At 38.9% G+C, this 17,548-nt stretch overlaps 1 protein-coding gene across 1 annotated transcript in view; it reads left to right on the top strand.

Moving 5' to 3' along the window:
• Stpg2 (sperm tail PG-rich repeat containing 2) overlaps positions 1–17,548 on the top strand; it is a 228,554-nt gene that overhangs the window by 30,863 nt on the left and 180,143 nt on the right. The window contains exons 5-6 of the mRNA XM_032896555.1: positions 10,070–10,182; positions 11,254–11,365. Coding sequence (XP_032752446.1) covers positions 10,070–10,182; positions 11,254–11,365 — 225 coding nt within the window. The remainder of the gene's footprint in view (positions 1–10,069; positions 10,183–11,253; positions 11,366–17,548) is intronic.

The following is a 17,548-nucleotide window of genomic DNA, read 5'->3' as shown; positions in this document are numbered from 1 at the left end:
AAAGCATTTGTAATATAGTTAGCAGTAATGATGATGGTGGTGGTGGTGGTGGTGGTGGTGGTGGTGGTAGTGGTGGTGGTGGTGGTGGTGGTGATGATGATGGTTTTGGAAAATGGCATTAGAAAGGCCTCATCCAAGGTCTAAGACTTCTCCAGCCAAGGGTAGTGGACTAGATACAGTGCCAGGCATGAATTAATTCTCTCCTATTGATTGGGCCTTAAGGCCCATAAGATGGGTGTTGGTCACTCCCAAGATAAAAGTGCAATGTTGCACCACTGGAGATGTCTCTCTGGGCTGGCCATTGCTGTGGTTTTGTCTTAGGCTTTAGGCATCATCAGACTTTTCTCCATTGGCTGTTTGCACGGAACATTCTGATACTATGAGAGCTCGTCCTCAAGGAGTAGGCTTTCAGGCCAGTTCCACCTTGACAATAAAACAACAGAAAAAAGCATTTGGTATTGCTATTGCTTTGACTCTAAGATTTTCTTGGTCACTGGGTCATCATGATCAGCTGATTCCCAGAGTTAGTTTTGATATTCACCTTCCAAGTGGTTTGACCCTCTAGATGGGAAACATCCCCAAACATAACTGCATCTTTTACATACCACTAGAGTCTAACATGGTGGACCAATGGGGTTACTCACAAGAGTAGAAACAGTTCAAAGTCAGTTGCAAGCACCAAAAGCTCACCCCCACATGGTTGACAGCTCACCTGGAAACCTGGAGTGCATTGCAAGCCTACAGGCAGTTTACCAGGTTGAAGAGTGTCTCAGGCAGCTCAGTTGACAACCTCTTCCAGGTGGCTCTGCCGGTATCCTCCAGTCAGCTCTACCACACTGTTTCTTCTAAGTGGTTTGTCTCATCTGTCTTTTCTAGGCAGCTTGTTTGAGAGTGTTTCTCGGCAATTCTTTCTGCTGATACCTGGGGAAGGAGGGACCCAGTGAGTCTGTTCAGTTTCAGTGACTTCCTAAAGCTATTGAGTTGTTTACTTCTTGAGCTTAATGAGCTTCCCTGCAGAATGGGATGTTAGACCATCCTGTGTTTTTCTTGCCTTTTCTCACCCCGTGTTTTTACAAGTCTCCTCCTGCTGTTTTATCTCCTTTAACATACTGTGTCTTAACACATTTTTCTCCAAGATGAAAGGTTTTAATCTCAGAGGAAACTGCTGCACCCCAGCTGGTAACTCCATTTTCCCATACTCAGCTCTTGTGTCCAGATGCAGTGGCTTCTTTCTGGATTTTGTACAGCACCCCAAAGCTTTTGAATGTTGCCTCTCTCACTGGAAATCACTAACTATTCATTACCGGAGACACGCCATCATCTCCAGCTTCTGTCTTTCTGAAATGTTAGCAGATTCAGCTGCAGGTCTTTTCACATGCAGTTGGTGCCTGTTTCGGAAGTCCCTTAAAATGTCTGGCCTGTATCTATCTTATAGAACTCTTGGAGTCTAGGTGAAGCACAGAAAGTGGGAGTTTGAGCTGAAATTGTGCTTTATCTTACTAACATTTATTTTTGCACTGATTTTGTTTGTAATGATAATTGAGAATTTATTACATTGTGTTAAAATAGAAAGTCACCTAGAACATTATGTAGCTAAACTATATGTTACAGTGATTTTACTTAATATGTAGCAATGGCTTTAGTAATTCAAAATTACTTAAAAAATTTAGGGTCTGGAGAAGTGAATCAAGGGTCAAGAGCACTGGTTGTTCTTTAAGGAGACCCAAGTTTAGTTCCCAGTAACCACATAGCAGCTCACAATCATCTGCAACTCTAGTTCTAGCTCCAGGAGATCCAGTGTTCTTTTCTGACTCCTTAGACATGGTACATAGACAAACATGTAGGCAAAACACCATGCACATATAACAAACGCTTGCATATTCTACAAAATCAGCTTTTCAGATGGATGAGCTAACAATAAATAATCCAGAGTTTATCTTCTAACCTCAGTTAAAACATTTGCTAAAAAATCTTCAGTGATTTATTTTCTGTAGGATTTATTTATAAGTATCTCAAATAAAAGTATGCTATTTTATATATTTGTTGGGGCCACGGGGCATGCGAATAATGAGGAAAGGACCACTTTATTTACTGCAGGGAAAATGCTTCTAACTGATTAGGGTCATGGTCAGGCTCAGAGCTGACACAACGACCTTGAAAGGGCAGGAGCGGTCTCCTTTTGAAGCATAAACCCATGAGCAGATGCTCAGGGGATAATAAAGAAGGAATTTGTGTGGTGAGGGCTAGTCCTCCAGCTCAGGGTATGGCTAGTAGCAGGGTGTTGGTGTAGGCTCAAGGCTATCCTAAGGCAGAGGCTTACACCTGTCTGGTGGTTTTACTCATGGGACTAAAATAGGGCTTGAGGACATATAGAAAGATGGGGGTGGCAGACCAATGCATGGAATTACTCTGGACTCTTCAGTATTGAATGTTTTACCTGCTTTCATGTGTCACTACATGAGTGCAGTGCTCACAGAAGCCAGAAGAGGACAGTGGAATGCCAGGAAGTGAAGTTACAGAAGATCATGAGCTGCTGTGTGGGAAGTGACCCCAGGTCCTCTGCAGGAGCAGTGACTGAGCCCGACCACTAAGCCATCTCTCCAGGCTTCTTAAATGACTTTATAAAGTGGAATGTATCATAAGAGGAGAATCTTTGGAAGGGAATCCACTGTTCTTACTGCACTGTATTTTCTTTTTTTAGTTGCTGATGAGACCAGTGCTTTAACTCTTTGTGGTTCATGTTTACATTTGACAAATATTCCTACCAATGTTAGAGGAAAAACTTCGGTTGACTTTTTCCTGACATAAATAATTTCTTTAGTATTAAAAGGAAGATCCTGCCCAGAAGTGAACTGATACCATCCCACGGTTCCCTGCACCCAAATCCCGTGGGGAAGGGAACTGACCATTCAGGAGTGCAGACATCCTGAGACTGCAGGACAGACAGACTGCCACCTCTGCAAACCTCTGCCCACATCCTTGGTCCAAGGGGAAACTGCACAGTGCCTCTGGACAGAGGGATATAGGAACGGACAGCTGCTGGTACCTGTGGTTCTGGTCTGCACCCAGGACCGAACTGAACCAGCTAAACAGCTCCCTGCACCCAAATTCCGTTGGCGGAGAAAGCTGGACCCTCAGAAGTGTGGATACTCCTGAGAAGTCAGAGGAGACTACCCTCTACCCACAGTCCAGACCCAAGAGGGAATCACATAGCGCCAACTATGCCTGCTGGGTGCAAGGACCTAGGAGCAATCAGGGGCAGGGCCCTTTGATTCCTTCCCATGCCTAGAGCTGGAAGATAGTCGCCAGGAGCACTGACACACTTGAAATCAGATCACCTTTTCTCAGGAAAGGTCGAAAGAAAACAGAAAAATAGTCCTACAGGATTGCTGACACAGAGGCCTACAGCAGGGTCAAGTCACTCTCAGAAACAGCAAGACAAGCAAACACCAGAGACAACCCAATGGCTAGAAGCATGCACAAGAACCTAAGCAACAGAAACCAAGACTATTTGGCATCATCAGAGCCCAGTTCTCCCACCAAAGAAAATACTGGATATCCAAACACACCAGAAAAGCAAGATTTAGATTTAAAATTAAAATTTTTTGATAGTGATGGATGACTTTAAGAAAGACACAAAGAACTCCCTTAAAGAAATGCAGGAAAACACAAGTAAACAAGTAGAAGCCCTTAGAGAGGAAACACAAAAATTCCTGAAAGAATTACAGGAAAACACAACCAAACAGGGGAAGGAATTGAAAATGGAAATAGAAACAATAAAGAAAGCATAAAGGCAGACAACCCTGGATATAGAAAACCTAAGGAAGAGATAAGGAGCCATAGATACAAGCATCACCAATAGAATACAAGAGATAGAAGAGAGAATTTCAGGGCCAGAAGTTACCATAGAAAACATTGACACAGCTGTCAAATAAAATGTAAAATGCAAAAAGCTCCTAGCCCAAAACATACAGGAAATCCAGGACACATTGTGAAGCTCAAACCTAAGGATAATAGGTAAAGAAGAAAGTGAAGACTCCCAATTTAAAGGGCCAGTAAACATGCTCAACAAAATTATAGAAGAAAACTTCCCTAACCTAAAGAAAGAGATGCTCATAAACATACAAGAACTCTAAATAGATTGGACCAGAAGAGAAATTCCTTCTGTCACATATTAATTAAAACAGCAAATGCAGAAAACAAAGAAAGAATATTAAAAGCATTAAGGGAAAAAGGTCAAGTGACATTTAAAGGCAGACCTATAAGAATTACACCAGATTTCTCACCAGAGACTATGAAAGCCAGAAGATCCTGGACAGATGTCATACAGACCCTAAGAGAACACAAATGCCAGCCAAGTTACTGTATCCAGCAAAACTCTCAATTAACATAGATGGAGAAACCAAGATATTCCATGACAAAACCAAATTTATGCAATACTTTCTACAAATCCAGTCCTACAAAGGATAATTGGTAAAGCCCAACACAAGGAGAGAAAGTACACTGGACAGAAAACAAGGATATAATTTCCTTGCAATGAAACCAAAAGAGAGACAAACAAACATAATTCCACCTCTAACAACAAAAATACCAGGAAGCGTCAATCACTATTCCTTAATATCAATGTCAACGGACTCAATTCCCCAATAAAAAGACATAGACTAACAGAATGGATATGTAAGGGGATCCAGCATTTTGCTGTATGCAGGAAACACACCTCAGGGACAAAGACAGACAATACCTCAGAGTAAATGGCTGGAAAACAACTTTCCAAGCAAATGGCCCGAAGAAACCAGCTGGAGTTGCCATTCTAATATCAAATAAAGTTGGCTTTCAACCAAAAATCATTCAAAAAGGTAAGGAAGGACACTTCATATTCATCAAAGGAAAAAACCACCAAGATGAACTCTCAATCCTAAATATCTATGCTCCAAATGCAAGGGTACCTACTTTCATAAAAGAAACTTTACTAAAGCTCAAAGCACACATTGCACCTCACACAATAATAGTAGGAGATTTCAACACCCCACTCTCACCAATGGACAGATCATGGAAACAGAAATTAAACAGAGACATAGAGAAACTAACAGAAGTTATAAACCAATATTTAAAAGATACTTATAGAACATTGCATCCTAAATCAAAAGGATATACCTTCTTAGCACCTCATGGAACCCTTTCCAAAATTGAGTATATAATCGGTCACAAAACAGGTCTCAACACATACAGGAAGATAGAAATAATCCCATGCATCCTATCAGGTCACCAAGCACTAAGACTGGTTTTCAATAAAAACAATAATGACAGAAAGCCCACATATACATGGAAGTTGTATCTGTCTACTCAATGACAACTTGGTCAAGGAAGAAATAAAGAAAGAAATTAAAAACTTAGAATTTAATGAAAATGAAGGTAAGACATTCTGAAACTTATGGGAAACAATGAAAGCAGAGCTAAGAGGAAAACTCAGAGCTCTCAGTGCCTGCAAAAAGAAACAGGAGAGAACATATGTCAGCAGCTTGACAGCATACCTAAAAGCTCTAGAACAAAAATAAATAAATAAATAAACCCAAGAGGAGTATAAGGCAGGAAATAATCAAACTCAGAGCTGAAATCAACCAAGGAGAAAGGAAAAGGACTATACAAAGAATTAACAACACCAGGAGCTGGTTCTTTGAGAAAAATCAACAAAATAGATAAACCCTTAGCCAGACTAACCAGAGGCTCCCTAATGAGAAATGAAAAGGGAGACAGAACAACAGAATCTGAAAAAATTAAAAAAAATCATCAGATCTTACTACAAAAGCCTATATTCAACAAAACTGGAAAATCTGGAGGAAATGGATGATTTTCTAGACAGATACCAGGTACCAAAGTTAAATCAGGAACAAATAAATCATATAATAACCCCATAACTCCTAAAGAAATAGAAACAATTATTAAAAGTCTCCCAACCAAAAAGAGCCCAGGTCCAGATAAGTTCAGAGCAGAATTTTATCAGACCTTCACAGAAGACCTCATGCCAATACTGTCCAAACTATTCCACAGAATAGAAACAGACAGAGCACTATCAAATTCCTTCTGTGAAGCCACACAAAGACCCATCAAAGAAAGGAAACTTCAGACCAATTTCCCTTATGAATATTGATGCAAATATACTCAATAAAATTCTTGCAAACTGAATCCAAGAACACATCAAAATGATCATCCATCATGATCAAGTAGGCTTCATCCCAGGGATGAAGAGATGGTTTAATATATGAAAATCCATCAATGTAATCCACTATATAGACAAACTCAAAGATAAGAACCACATGGTCATTTCATTTGATGCTGAGAAACATTTGACAAAATTCAACACCCCTTCATGATAAACGTCCTGGAAAGATCAGGAATTCAAGGCCCATATCTAAACATAGTAAAAGCAATATACAGCAAATCAGTAGCCAACATAAAACTAAATGGAGAGAAACTTGAAGCAATCCCATTAAAATCAGGGATTAGACAAAGCTGCCCTCTCTCTCCCTACTTATTCAATATAGTACTCAAAGTCCTAGCCATAGCAATCAGACGGCGATAGGAGGTCAAAGGGATACAAATTGGAAGGGAAGAAATCAAATTATCACTATTTGCAGATGATATGGTAGTGTACTTAAGTGACCCCAAAAGTTCTACCAGAGAACTACTTAACCTGATAAAAAAACTTCAGCAAAGTGTCGGGGTATAAAATTAACAAACAAATCAGTAGTCTTCCTCAACTCAAAGGATAAACAGGCTGAGAAAGAAATTAAGGAAATGACAGCCTTCACAATAGCCCTAAATAGTATAAAATATCTTGGTGTGACTTTAACGAAGCAAGTGAAAGATCTACTGTATGACAAGAACTTCAAGTCTCTAAAGAAAGAAATTGAGGACGATCTCAGAAGATGGAAAGATGTCCCATGTTCATGGATTGGCAGGAATAATATAGTAAAGATGGCCATTTTGCCAAAAGCAATCTACAGATTCAATGCAATCCCCAACAAAATTCCTACTCAATTCATTATAGAGATAGAAAGAGCAATTTGCAAATTCATTTGGAATAACAAAACCTCAGGGTCACGAAAACTATTCTCAACTATAAAAGAACTTTTGGGGGGTGGTATCACCATCCTTGACTTCAAGCAGTATTACAGAGCAATAGTCATAAAAACTGTTTGGTATTGGTACAGAGGCAGGCAGATAGATCAGTGGAACAGAATTGAAGACCCAGAAATGAACCCATACACCTATCGTTACTTGATCTTTGACAAAGGAGCTAAAACCATCCAATGGAAGAAAGATAGCATTTTCAACAAATGGTGCTGGTTCAACTGGAGGTCAGCATGTAGAAGAATGCAAATCAATCCATTCTTATCACCATGTACAAAGCTTAAGTCCAAGTGAATCAAGGACCTCCACATCAAACCAGATACACTCTAATAGAAGAAAAAGTGGGGAAGCATCTCGAACACATGGGCACTGGGGAAAATTTCCTGAACAAAACACCAATGGCTTATGCTCTAAGATCAAGAATTGGCAAATTGGACCTCATAAAACTGCAAAGCTTTTAAAAGACAACGGACACTGTCATTAGGACAAAATAGCAACCAACAGATTGGGAAAAGACCTTTACCAATCCTTTATATGATAGAGGGCTAATATCCAAAATATACAAAGAACTCAAGAAGTTAGACTCCAGAGAGCCAAATAACCCTATTAAAAATGGGATACAGCGCTAAACGAAACATTCTCAGCTGAGGATTATCGAATGGCCAAAAAGCACCTAAAGAAATGTTCAACATCCTTAGTCATCAGGGAAATGCAAATCAAAACAACCCTGAGATTCCTCCTCACACCAGTCAGAATTGCTAAATAAAAAACTCAGGTGACAGCAGATGCTGGCAAGGATGTGGAGAAAGAGGAACACTCCTCCATTGTTGATGGTATTCCAAACTGTTACAACCACTTTGGAAATCAGTCTTGAGGTTCCTCAGAAAATTGTACCTGAGGACCCAGCTATACCTCTCCTGGTCATATACCCAAAAGATGCACCAACATACAACAAAGACCAGAAGCTGGAAAGAACCTAGATGCCCTTCAACAGAGGAATGGATTTAAAAAATGTGTTACATCTACACAATGGAGTAATACTCAGCTATCAAAATCAATGACTTCATGAAGTTCATAGGCAAATGGAATGAACTAGAAAATATCCTGAGTGAGGTAACTCAATCACAGAAAAACACACTTGGTATGCACTCATTGATAAGTTGATATTAGCCAGAAAGCTGGAATTACCCAAGATTCAATCCACAGACCACAGGAAGCTCAAGAAGAAGGATGACCAAAATGCGGATGCTCTCACTCCTTCTTAAAAGGGGAAAAATATCCATAGGAGGGGATATGGAAGCAAAGTTTAGAGCAGCGACTCAAGAAATGGCCATTCAGAGCCTGACCCACATGTGGCCCGTATATATACAGCCACCAAAACTAGATAAGATTGATGAAGCTAAAAAAAAAAAATGCATGCTGAAAGGGACCGGATATAGATCTCTCCTGAGAGACACATCCAGAGCATGTCCAATACAGAGGTCGATTGTGGCAGCATATCACCGAACTGAGAACAGGACCCCCGTGGGGGGAATTAGAGGAAGTTTTGACAGAGTTGAAGGAGCTTGCAACCTCATAAGAACAACAATGCCAACCAACCAGAGCTTCCAGGGACTAAACCACTACCGAAAGCCTACACATGGACTGACTCAGGGCTCCAACTGCATAGGTAGCAGAGAATAGCCTTGTTGGGGCACCAGTGGAAGGGAAAGCCCTTGGTCCTGCCATGGTTGGACCCCCAGTCCAGGGGAATATGGGGGCAGTAAGTGGGATGGATGGGGGGAATACCCATATGGGGGAGGGGGGGTGGAGGGGATGGGGACTTATGGACAAGAAACGGGGAAGGGGAATAACATTTGAAACGTGAGTAAATAAATATATCTAATAAAAAATTAAAAAAATAAGAGGAAGATCCTGTATGAAGGAGCTCTAGCCAGACCGGGCATCACAAATATGGTTCTGGCAGACTCTGCACTTCTCCCCCGTTCTGCCTATGTTGCTGAAAACCTTTAGGATCACATTCCTAAATCTAATCACTAAGGTCCTTTACTTGGTCACTTCCTCCTCCTAGGGTTGACTACCAAAGTCCAGCTATCAAAATATTGAAGGCCGGAAATGAAAAGCCCACTATCGTTCATGTAGTTAACATGTCCAATTAGAATTAAACACCTTATCTCAACGCAAGGTTTCCCCTGTACCTTTATATACTGTCATTTTCCTGTCTGACACATCTGTCCCCACTCTGTCCAGAGCCTTGTCCCTTCTTCTCCTGGGACAAATACCCCTACCTTCTCTCCCTTGTTCCCTTCCCCTTCTCCCTTGTCCTCCATCTCCTGTCTTGTCTCTTATTCCCTCCTCTGTCCATCCCAGGCAAATACATCTCCTCTGCTGAGAACTTGGTCTTGGAAGTCCTGAGCCCATAATGATCCTTACACCTCCTTGATATATTAGCGATAACATGAACTGGATAGCATTTAATTTGTTTTTAACCACTTGTTGCTCTTTGAAAAATTTCCACAAATATGTTTTTAAGAATCATGGGATTATTGCCTGAGATCTGTTGCTGTTGTTTGCACTACCCCAGTCCTTTTAGTTAATGCCTTTTAAATAGTTTTTTTTCTTTTTTTGTAAATAATACATTTAGCCTGTTTCTAGGTGGAACTGCTTTTTATTGCCCTAGAGGCATTAAATTACCTAGTGTAGTACCAAGAGGAAACTGCTCCCATTGGTTCAGTATAGACTGATTTTAGAGGCAGTTCTCTGAGAATCCTGGCTGATGTGGGAGAAGGAAGGGCAGAATCCAGCGTAAAGGGACCTCCCAGATTTCACTGGTACAAGTCTGTTGACCGAGGATTCTTGTCTGGAGACCTCAGTCAAATGCAATGCTTCCCAATTTGCCTCATGTTCTTTTTCTTAGTCTTTCCTTCTTTCTTTTTAGGATTATCCTAAAGCAAGTTTGAAATATAAAGGTGTAAATTTTGGCATTGCTTCAGGAAGACAAGAATTGCTCAAATATTCAGGCCCTGGCCCTGGACACTATGATATCATCCAGTAAGTTAAAGCCAACGCTAGCCGGGAACGGTGGGGCACACTGGACTTCCTGCACTTGGGAGGCAGGAGGATTGCTACAAGTTCAGAACCAGCCTGGTTTGCATAATGGTTCAGTAAGTGGGAAAAACAGCATGTATGGTTTACTTAAATATGATTCTAGCAATGATTAATGCTAAAAGTTAAAGTGGGTTTATTGGACCATGAATGGCACTAAATCTGTTTTTGGCTCTTTTCACTGTGTTATGGAGAACTAGTTATTGTTATGTCCAAGTATAGGTGAAGAGTACAAAGCTAAGGGAATTGGGTGGTTTCTATTAGATCATAGGTGCAGTGCCTGGCAGGCTGTCGGCCTCAGCACATGGGACTGTTCACTGCTATTTTATTTTTTTCTTCAAACTGTCCAATAGCAATGGAAAAACATTTATCCTTGATCCTTAGAGATCATTATACCCTTTGGCTTACTGCTTTATGATATAAATAGAAAGGGCTATTTTTCCTCATTTTAAACAGAAATTAAAATACCAAGGGATTTTTGGATTTTAAAGGCATATGGTAAGTAGGATATCAGAAAACTTTTTCTAAAATTACCTCTGATGATGTTAGTTCGTGCTGTAAGTATCACGGACCATTTTCCTTTTGGAGTAATTATTATTAGAACAATTTTATAACAGTGTTTTGAATTTTAACTTCCTTCCATTTGTGTGTGTCTATGTATGTGTGTACATATATGTGCACACCCATGCTGAGATCAGAAGAAAGCTCGTGGGCATCCTTTTCCTCTACCATGTGAGTTCTAGGGAGCGAACTCAGGTTGATATAAATGCAGGCTTGATATCAAGTACGTTTGACCCACTGAACCATCTTGGCAGCCCGAGTGCTCCATTTTAAAAAACAAAACCAACCAACATGAAATGTATTTTCATAAGAATTTAAATGTATTGACCCAACCTGTTGCTCTTATTAAATCCATCTAAAGCAGAAGCTGTTGCTATAAAAATTATCTCTGCTTATAAAAATAAATGTGTGCTTAAAATTGAAAACTCTCAAATTCTATATGTGGATTTTTGAAAGGAAAAGGAAACTACATTATGAAAATATTAACATCAAGCGAGATCAACAGCACTACTATTATACATATGTTCCGCGGCTGTATGAAGAGATAGCATTGCAGGAAGAAAAAAAGGTAAGTTGAAAGGGATATTTAATCAATTTATAAGATCACTGAATCTATTGTCACCAGATTAAAGTTCTGTGTCTACTGTGCTAGATGGCTGTGTCACTCAATGGGCACTGTAGAAGTAGCTAGAGTACATGTTCACTGTACAGGACAGTGATCACTGTCCTTGCTTTGTCATAAGGAACTCACTTTTCCTTATAACACTAACTTTATTAGGAATAGTAATACAGAATAACACTAGTAGTATTATTCCTCCCACGCCTTCCCTCCCCTGTGATTTCTTACCTATATCCCTTCCTTCTGTAAGGTTAAGTAACCTAGGTATTTTTAAAAGTCCTGCTGTGTCACGTTGCCTTAAGTTCTTTGATGTCTTAAGGGCTTCTTAATTTGTGAGTTTTGTTCGTTCTCCCTTTTAAAATAAACTAAGTGTAACATTCCATGTGTTTTAATTGTAAAAGCAAGATTCTCATTAGTTTTTGTTCCAAATTGTATATATATTCACATAAACTCATTTAGATGCACATTCCACTTTTAGATGTATATTGAAAAATTTTCCCATTTGAAAATTATAGGCAAATAAAACTATGACTTTTTCCTGTACAATACGCTTTAACTTAAGAAGTAAAGATTGTAATGTGAAAATTTAAAAGGGGATGCATTTAGAGGAAGAATAGCTGACTCTCCAATAGAAAGATCTAGCAACACTTTTAATAAGATTTTTTTCTTCCCCAAGATTTCTTTGGTATTTGCTTAGATGTAAACTAACAATGAAACATTCACCCAAGATAAGACATAATGTAATGTTAGAAAAGATGTGTAATCGCAGTAATAATGCATTTGTTTTAATAAAATAACAATTGAAATGTAAAAAAACAGATAAAAAGTATTCATGTTGCTCAGTGGGTTCTAATGCATATACTAATTAATTTTTATATTATAGTGTAAAAGTATACTCAGAAAAACGTTGCATAAAGCTTTTGGTTTCTGTTAAGGTTTTATTTACCAACAGAACTTATTTATAAGTATACATAATATTTTCGTCATTGAAATATAAATAAATTACGGTCAAATTATTTCTCTGACTGCATTGAAGACAGAATCTAAGGCACCATCATGTTAGACTAATATTCTCTCATTTCACCTTAAACCTAGTCCTCAGGATAATGTTTAGTAGCAAACTTTCAGTGTTTAGAAGAGTAACTATTGCATTAAAAATCTTCTTTTTATAGTGTTACATTTTCTTAGAGGAAAGTTTATATTAGATAATTTTAAGATTAAAATAAGATTGTCTATATTATTCCATTGCTTACTGTGCTGCTGAACTCACTATGATCTAAAGTGATTTGAAAACATACCTGTGAAATAAGTAGAATAACATGGTAAAGTGTAATAAATAGCAATGGAATGAATTTTTTTGAATATTAACATTTGTTGGTCTTTCCTTTGATCATATTTCTGAATTTGGGATCATGCCCTGTTCAGTGTGGTGCTCTTAGTATTTACCGCCATGCCTAGGATGTGGGAAGGACTTGAGTGATAGTTACTATGTAAAAGCATGATTTCCTCATGTTGCCATCTCATTTTATATCAAATAAGAGCATATATATATATATATATATATTGGTTCTTTTTTTTTTTTTTTTTCCGGAGCTGGGGATCAAACTCAGGGCCTTGCGCTTCCTAGGCAAGCGCTCTACCACTGAGCTAAATCCCCAACCCAAGAGCATATATTTTTAATAAAATAATATTTCTGTTTTAACTTTTAGTTCCCATTTAGGAAAACTTTTAAATTATAGTTCTTTCTTATCTCCATTTTTGATTTTTTTCTTGCATCCTTTTTCATTTATAGTAATTATAAGATATGTGGCAAAATATTATCTTATAAATATCCTACTGTATATGTATTTGCTGCATATGGAAAACTCTAGAAAATATTGAATGGTAATACTAGACATTGTATTGTGTCAAGAAAGTGGTTGGCAGAAGATTTACATATTATATTTTAATGTAATATTTTAATTAATTTGTTGAGAATTTCCTACAGTATATTTTGATCACATTTACCTCCAGCTCTTCTTTCTAACTCTTTTTAGATTAATCCCCACTCTCCCAACTCCTTTTCAACTTCCTGTACTCTCTCTGTAAACAATGCAAACCAAACCAAAGCCCTGAGTCTGATTTATGTTGTTTATGTCTTATTTATACTGACAATTTTAAAGCCATTCACTGGCGTGTAGTTGACCCACTAGGGGACCACATCTTTAACGGAAACTGATTCTTCTTCTTCCTTTAGAAATAACCATTACAGCTCTTCAGTCAGGATAGGAGCTTGTAAGCCTTTTTCCTTTTCCATTTTAGATCCCTGACTAGCTCGATCCTGTCTAGGTTTAAGGCAGGCAACCATAGCTACTGTGAATTCATGAGGTGCTGTCATGTCTTGGGGATGCTGTTTGGCTCTGATCTTCCCCAATCTCTGGCTCTTACAAATTTTCATCCATCTTCTGTAGACATTGGAATTCTAAAGATCCAAAGAGATCTGAGAAGTTGGCTCAGTGATTAAAGTGCTTGCTTGTGAAAACAAGAGGATCAGAGTTCTTATCACCAGAGTCCATGTAACTGTTGGGTGGGCGTGGTTTGAGACTCCTTGCCTCAATGAATAAGATGGAAGGACAGTCGCAGAAGATTGCAGGCATCACCCTTGGGCCTCCACATACATGAGCACTTGCCGCATACACTTTCGCCCACATATGTGAATATTCATATATACATGTATGTACATCACACACACACACACACACACACACACACACACACACACACACACACACACACACGAAAAGAGGAAGAAAAAGAAAGAATTCATTCTATATGAAAAAGAAGAATGGTTGAATAAATAAAGGTCACAAACTTTTTTAAATGAAATGCCAGAAAGTACTTACTTTGTAAACATAATCTATCACAGCTATTCAACTTTATGGTTATATGTAAGGAGCTATGTACAACGTGCAATAAATACTGTTATTTAATACAACATGTTGGATTTGTCTATGGGTATAACAAGAAGTCATCAGGAGTCAATTTAATACAAGGTCTATTTTGAAGAGTAATCATAGTAGGTTCTCCTCCAGGGCCTTTAACAAGTCTAGTTTTTGGCTTCACTAACTAAAGCAGGTATGGGTTTCGTCTTGTCTGGTGGACCTTGAGTCCAAACAAAGTGTTAAGATCCCCCCAAGACACCTGTGTCACCATTACACAAGTGAGCATATCTTGCCACAGGTCGTTACTGTAGTTGACAGTTCTTAGCTAGGCAAGACTGAGGATCACTTTTCTCTTCTAGTAGCATGCATAATACCCTCTATTATCATGAAAGCTAGCCAGAGGGGATACAACTTCCAGGTCAAACCAGTATGATTTGCCACGTTCTACAGTGCCAGTATGTGATGTCTTCATCAATAGGCATTCCTATCAAGTTCTGGGGTAACCGGAAGAAATGCCATCAGCAACTTGTAATATTTGAAGTGTGTGGATGCTCACTGACCAACAGCTCAGATGGATAGTCTGTTCCTGACACTGGGTTTTTATTTGTTAGCTGGTGGTATCTAGTAGGAACACTGTTACCCTGTCATAGGAAATTCCACTTAAAATTTTAAGCATTTGTATGTGCTTTATATTTTAGAAAGCATCTACAGCAGTAGTTTTTTTCATGTAACCTCCATGTTAGCTCTTCCAGTGCTTACCTTACTTCTCCTATTCCCTCATTCCTCTGCCCTTCCATCCCCACTCACTTAACTATTCCTGTTTCATTTTCCATTTAACCCTTTAACCACTGTGCTCTAATTTTCTCCTGTTATTACATCCTCCACAGGGCCCACTACTGGTTTACTGACCTCTGTGGGAATTGTAAATGAAACACCAGTATCTAAACATTTAAAGTTAACATCCACAAGTGAAAACATTTGGTATCTATCTGTCTAGGTTCTGGGCTACCTCCCTTGGAATGGTGATTTTCTAATCTATTTATTTACCTACAGATACTGTAATTTCATCTTTAAACAACTGAATAATATTTCATTGTATAGGTGTATCACACTTTATTACTCATTCATGTGTTGATAGATGTTTAGGCTGTTTATATTTCTTGTAAACAGCAGCAATGAACACGATGGTCAGTATCTTTTTAGTAGGATATATGTTCAAGAGTACTGTAGCTAGATCATATAGTACATTTCCTTCTAGGTTTTTGAAGAGTGCTGTTTCAGAGCCTGCACTAGATTGACCTCCCACTGGCAGTGAGAGTCTCCTCGTTCTCCAGCCAACTTTTGATTGTTGTTTGGTTTTTGATCATAGCCATTCTGACTAGGGTAAGATGAAATCTCAAAATAGTTTCCTTTCTATTTTCATGATGGTTAAGGATACTGAATATTCTTTCAAGAGCTTTCTGTGTAGATCCGTGACCCAGTTTTTAATTGACATTTAGATTTTTCACTTATCTGTGTATTCTACATTCTAACCCTCTTTCAGATGTACAGCTGGTAAAAATATTTCCTGTTCTGTAGGCTGCCTCTGCACGGGACGAATTGTATCTCATGTTAGAGATGTACAGAGACATGTTAATTTCATGAGGTCTCTCATTTGTTAATTGTTGGTCTTGATGCTTGCACTATTGGGCTTCTTCGTTTTTCTATCTTGACTTAAATGTATTCAGTAGTGAGATGTTCAGCTTCCATGAGTTTGTAAACATTATACTAGTCCCACTGTTGTGGATAGTCAACATTAATTTGTGGTAGTCAAATAGGATGCAGTATGTTATTTCAAACTTTTGATAATCTGTTGAGACTTGCTCTGTGTCCTTATCTGTGCTCACATTTGGAGAAAGTTACATGGGCTGCTGAGGAGAAAGCGTATTCTTCATATGTGGGTGGAATGTTCTGTTATGGTGTAATTTAACTCTAGCATTTGGCTATTTTGTTTTTATCTAGATGACTTGTCTGATCTTCAGAGTCAGATTTGAAGTTAGTCACGACTAAGGTCTTAGCTCTAATGTGTGATTTAAGGTTTCTTTTATGAACTTGGCATCTGTTCAATGATTATATCTTCTATATATGACAGGGAAAGTGTACCATTAAATCTAAAAAATATGGTCGCCTAACCAAAACCTGAGAAATGACATCACTAACTGACATGCCAGTGTAGATAGAGGAAGTCTCATAAAGCCCCTTAGATAAAGAGCTATAGGCAATTCATGACTACACAGAGGGAGAATTAGTTTCTTCCAGGGATGAGGCCCTTGATAGGTAATCCATTCCAAGCAGTCATCCCCAAGCACATGTACATATCAGCAGTACTAAATGAACTAGCAGGTTGTATTTATAAATGTGTGATGTGAGTGCGTGTATTATATTATATATTTTTTTACATATGTATGTATATTTGAGACGGCTATATCAGGCTCCTTTTAGCAAGCACTTCTTGGCATCAGCAATAGAGACTGGGTTTGGTGGCTGCATATGGGATGAGTCCCCAGGTTGGGCAGTCTCTGGATGGCCTTTCCTTCAGTTTCTGTTCCACTTGTTGTCCATGTATTTCCTTTAGACAGGAGCAGTTCTTGGTTAAAATTTTTGAGAAGGGTGGGTGGCCCCATCTCTCAACCGGGACCCTGCCTAACTGCTGGATGTGGTTTCTATAGGTTCTGTCTCCCTTGTTGGGTACTTTAGCTAATATCATCCCTGTTAGGTCCCAGGAGCCTCTTGCTTTCCCACCATCTGTGACTTTCTAGTGGCTTCTCCCAGTTCCTCAACCCCCATTGCTACACATCTCCATTCAAATTCCTGACCCTCTGCACTTCTCTCGTCTCCTCCCACACCTGATCCTTCCCCCTCCTCTTTACTTTCCAAGTCCTTCCCACCCTCTATCTCCTATGATTATTTTGTTCCCCCTTCTAAGTAGGACTGAAGCATCCATACTGTGATCTTCCTTCTTATTGAGCTTCATATGGTCTGTGAATTGCATCATGGGAATTCTGAGCTTGTGCACTAAAATTCGCTTATCAATGAGTGCAGACCATGTGTGTTCTTTTCTGACTGGGTTACCTCACTCAGGATGATATCTTCTAGTTCCATCCATTTGCCTACAAGTTTCATGAAATCATTGTTTGTAATAGCTGAGTAGTACTCCACTGTGTAAATGTAC

Source organism: Rattus rattus, chromosome 3 (genome assembly GCF_011064425.1).
Source record: "Rattus rattus isolate New Zealand chromosome 3, Rrattus_CSIRO_v1, whole genome shotgun sequence".
Classification (NCBI taxonomy): Eukaryota; Metazoa; Chordata; class Mammalia; order Rodentia; family Muridae; genus Rattus; species Rattus rattus.
The sequence above is the reverse complement of the archived record's forward strand: the minus strand, read 5'-3'. Positions and strand labels throughout refer to the sequence as shown.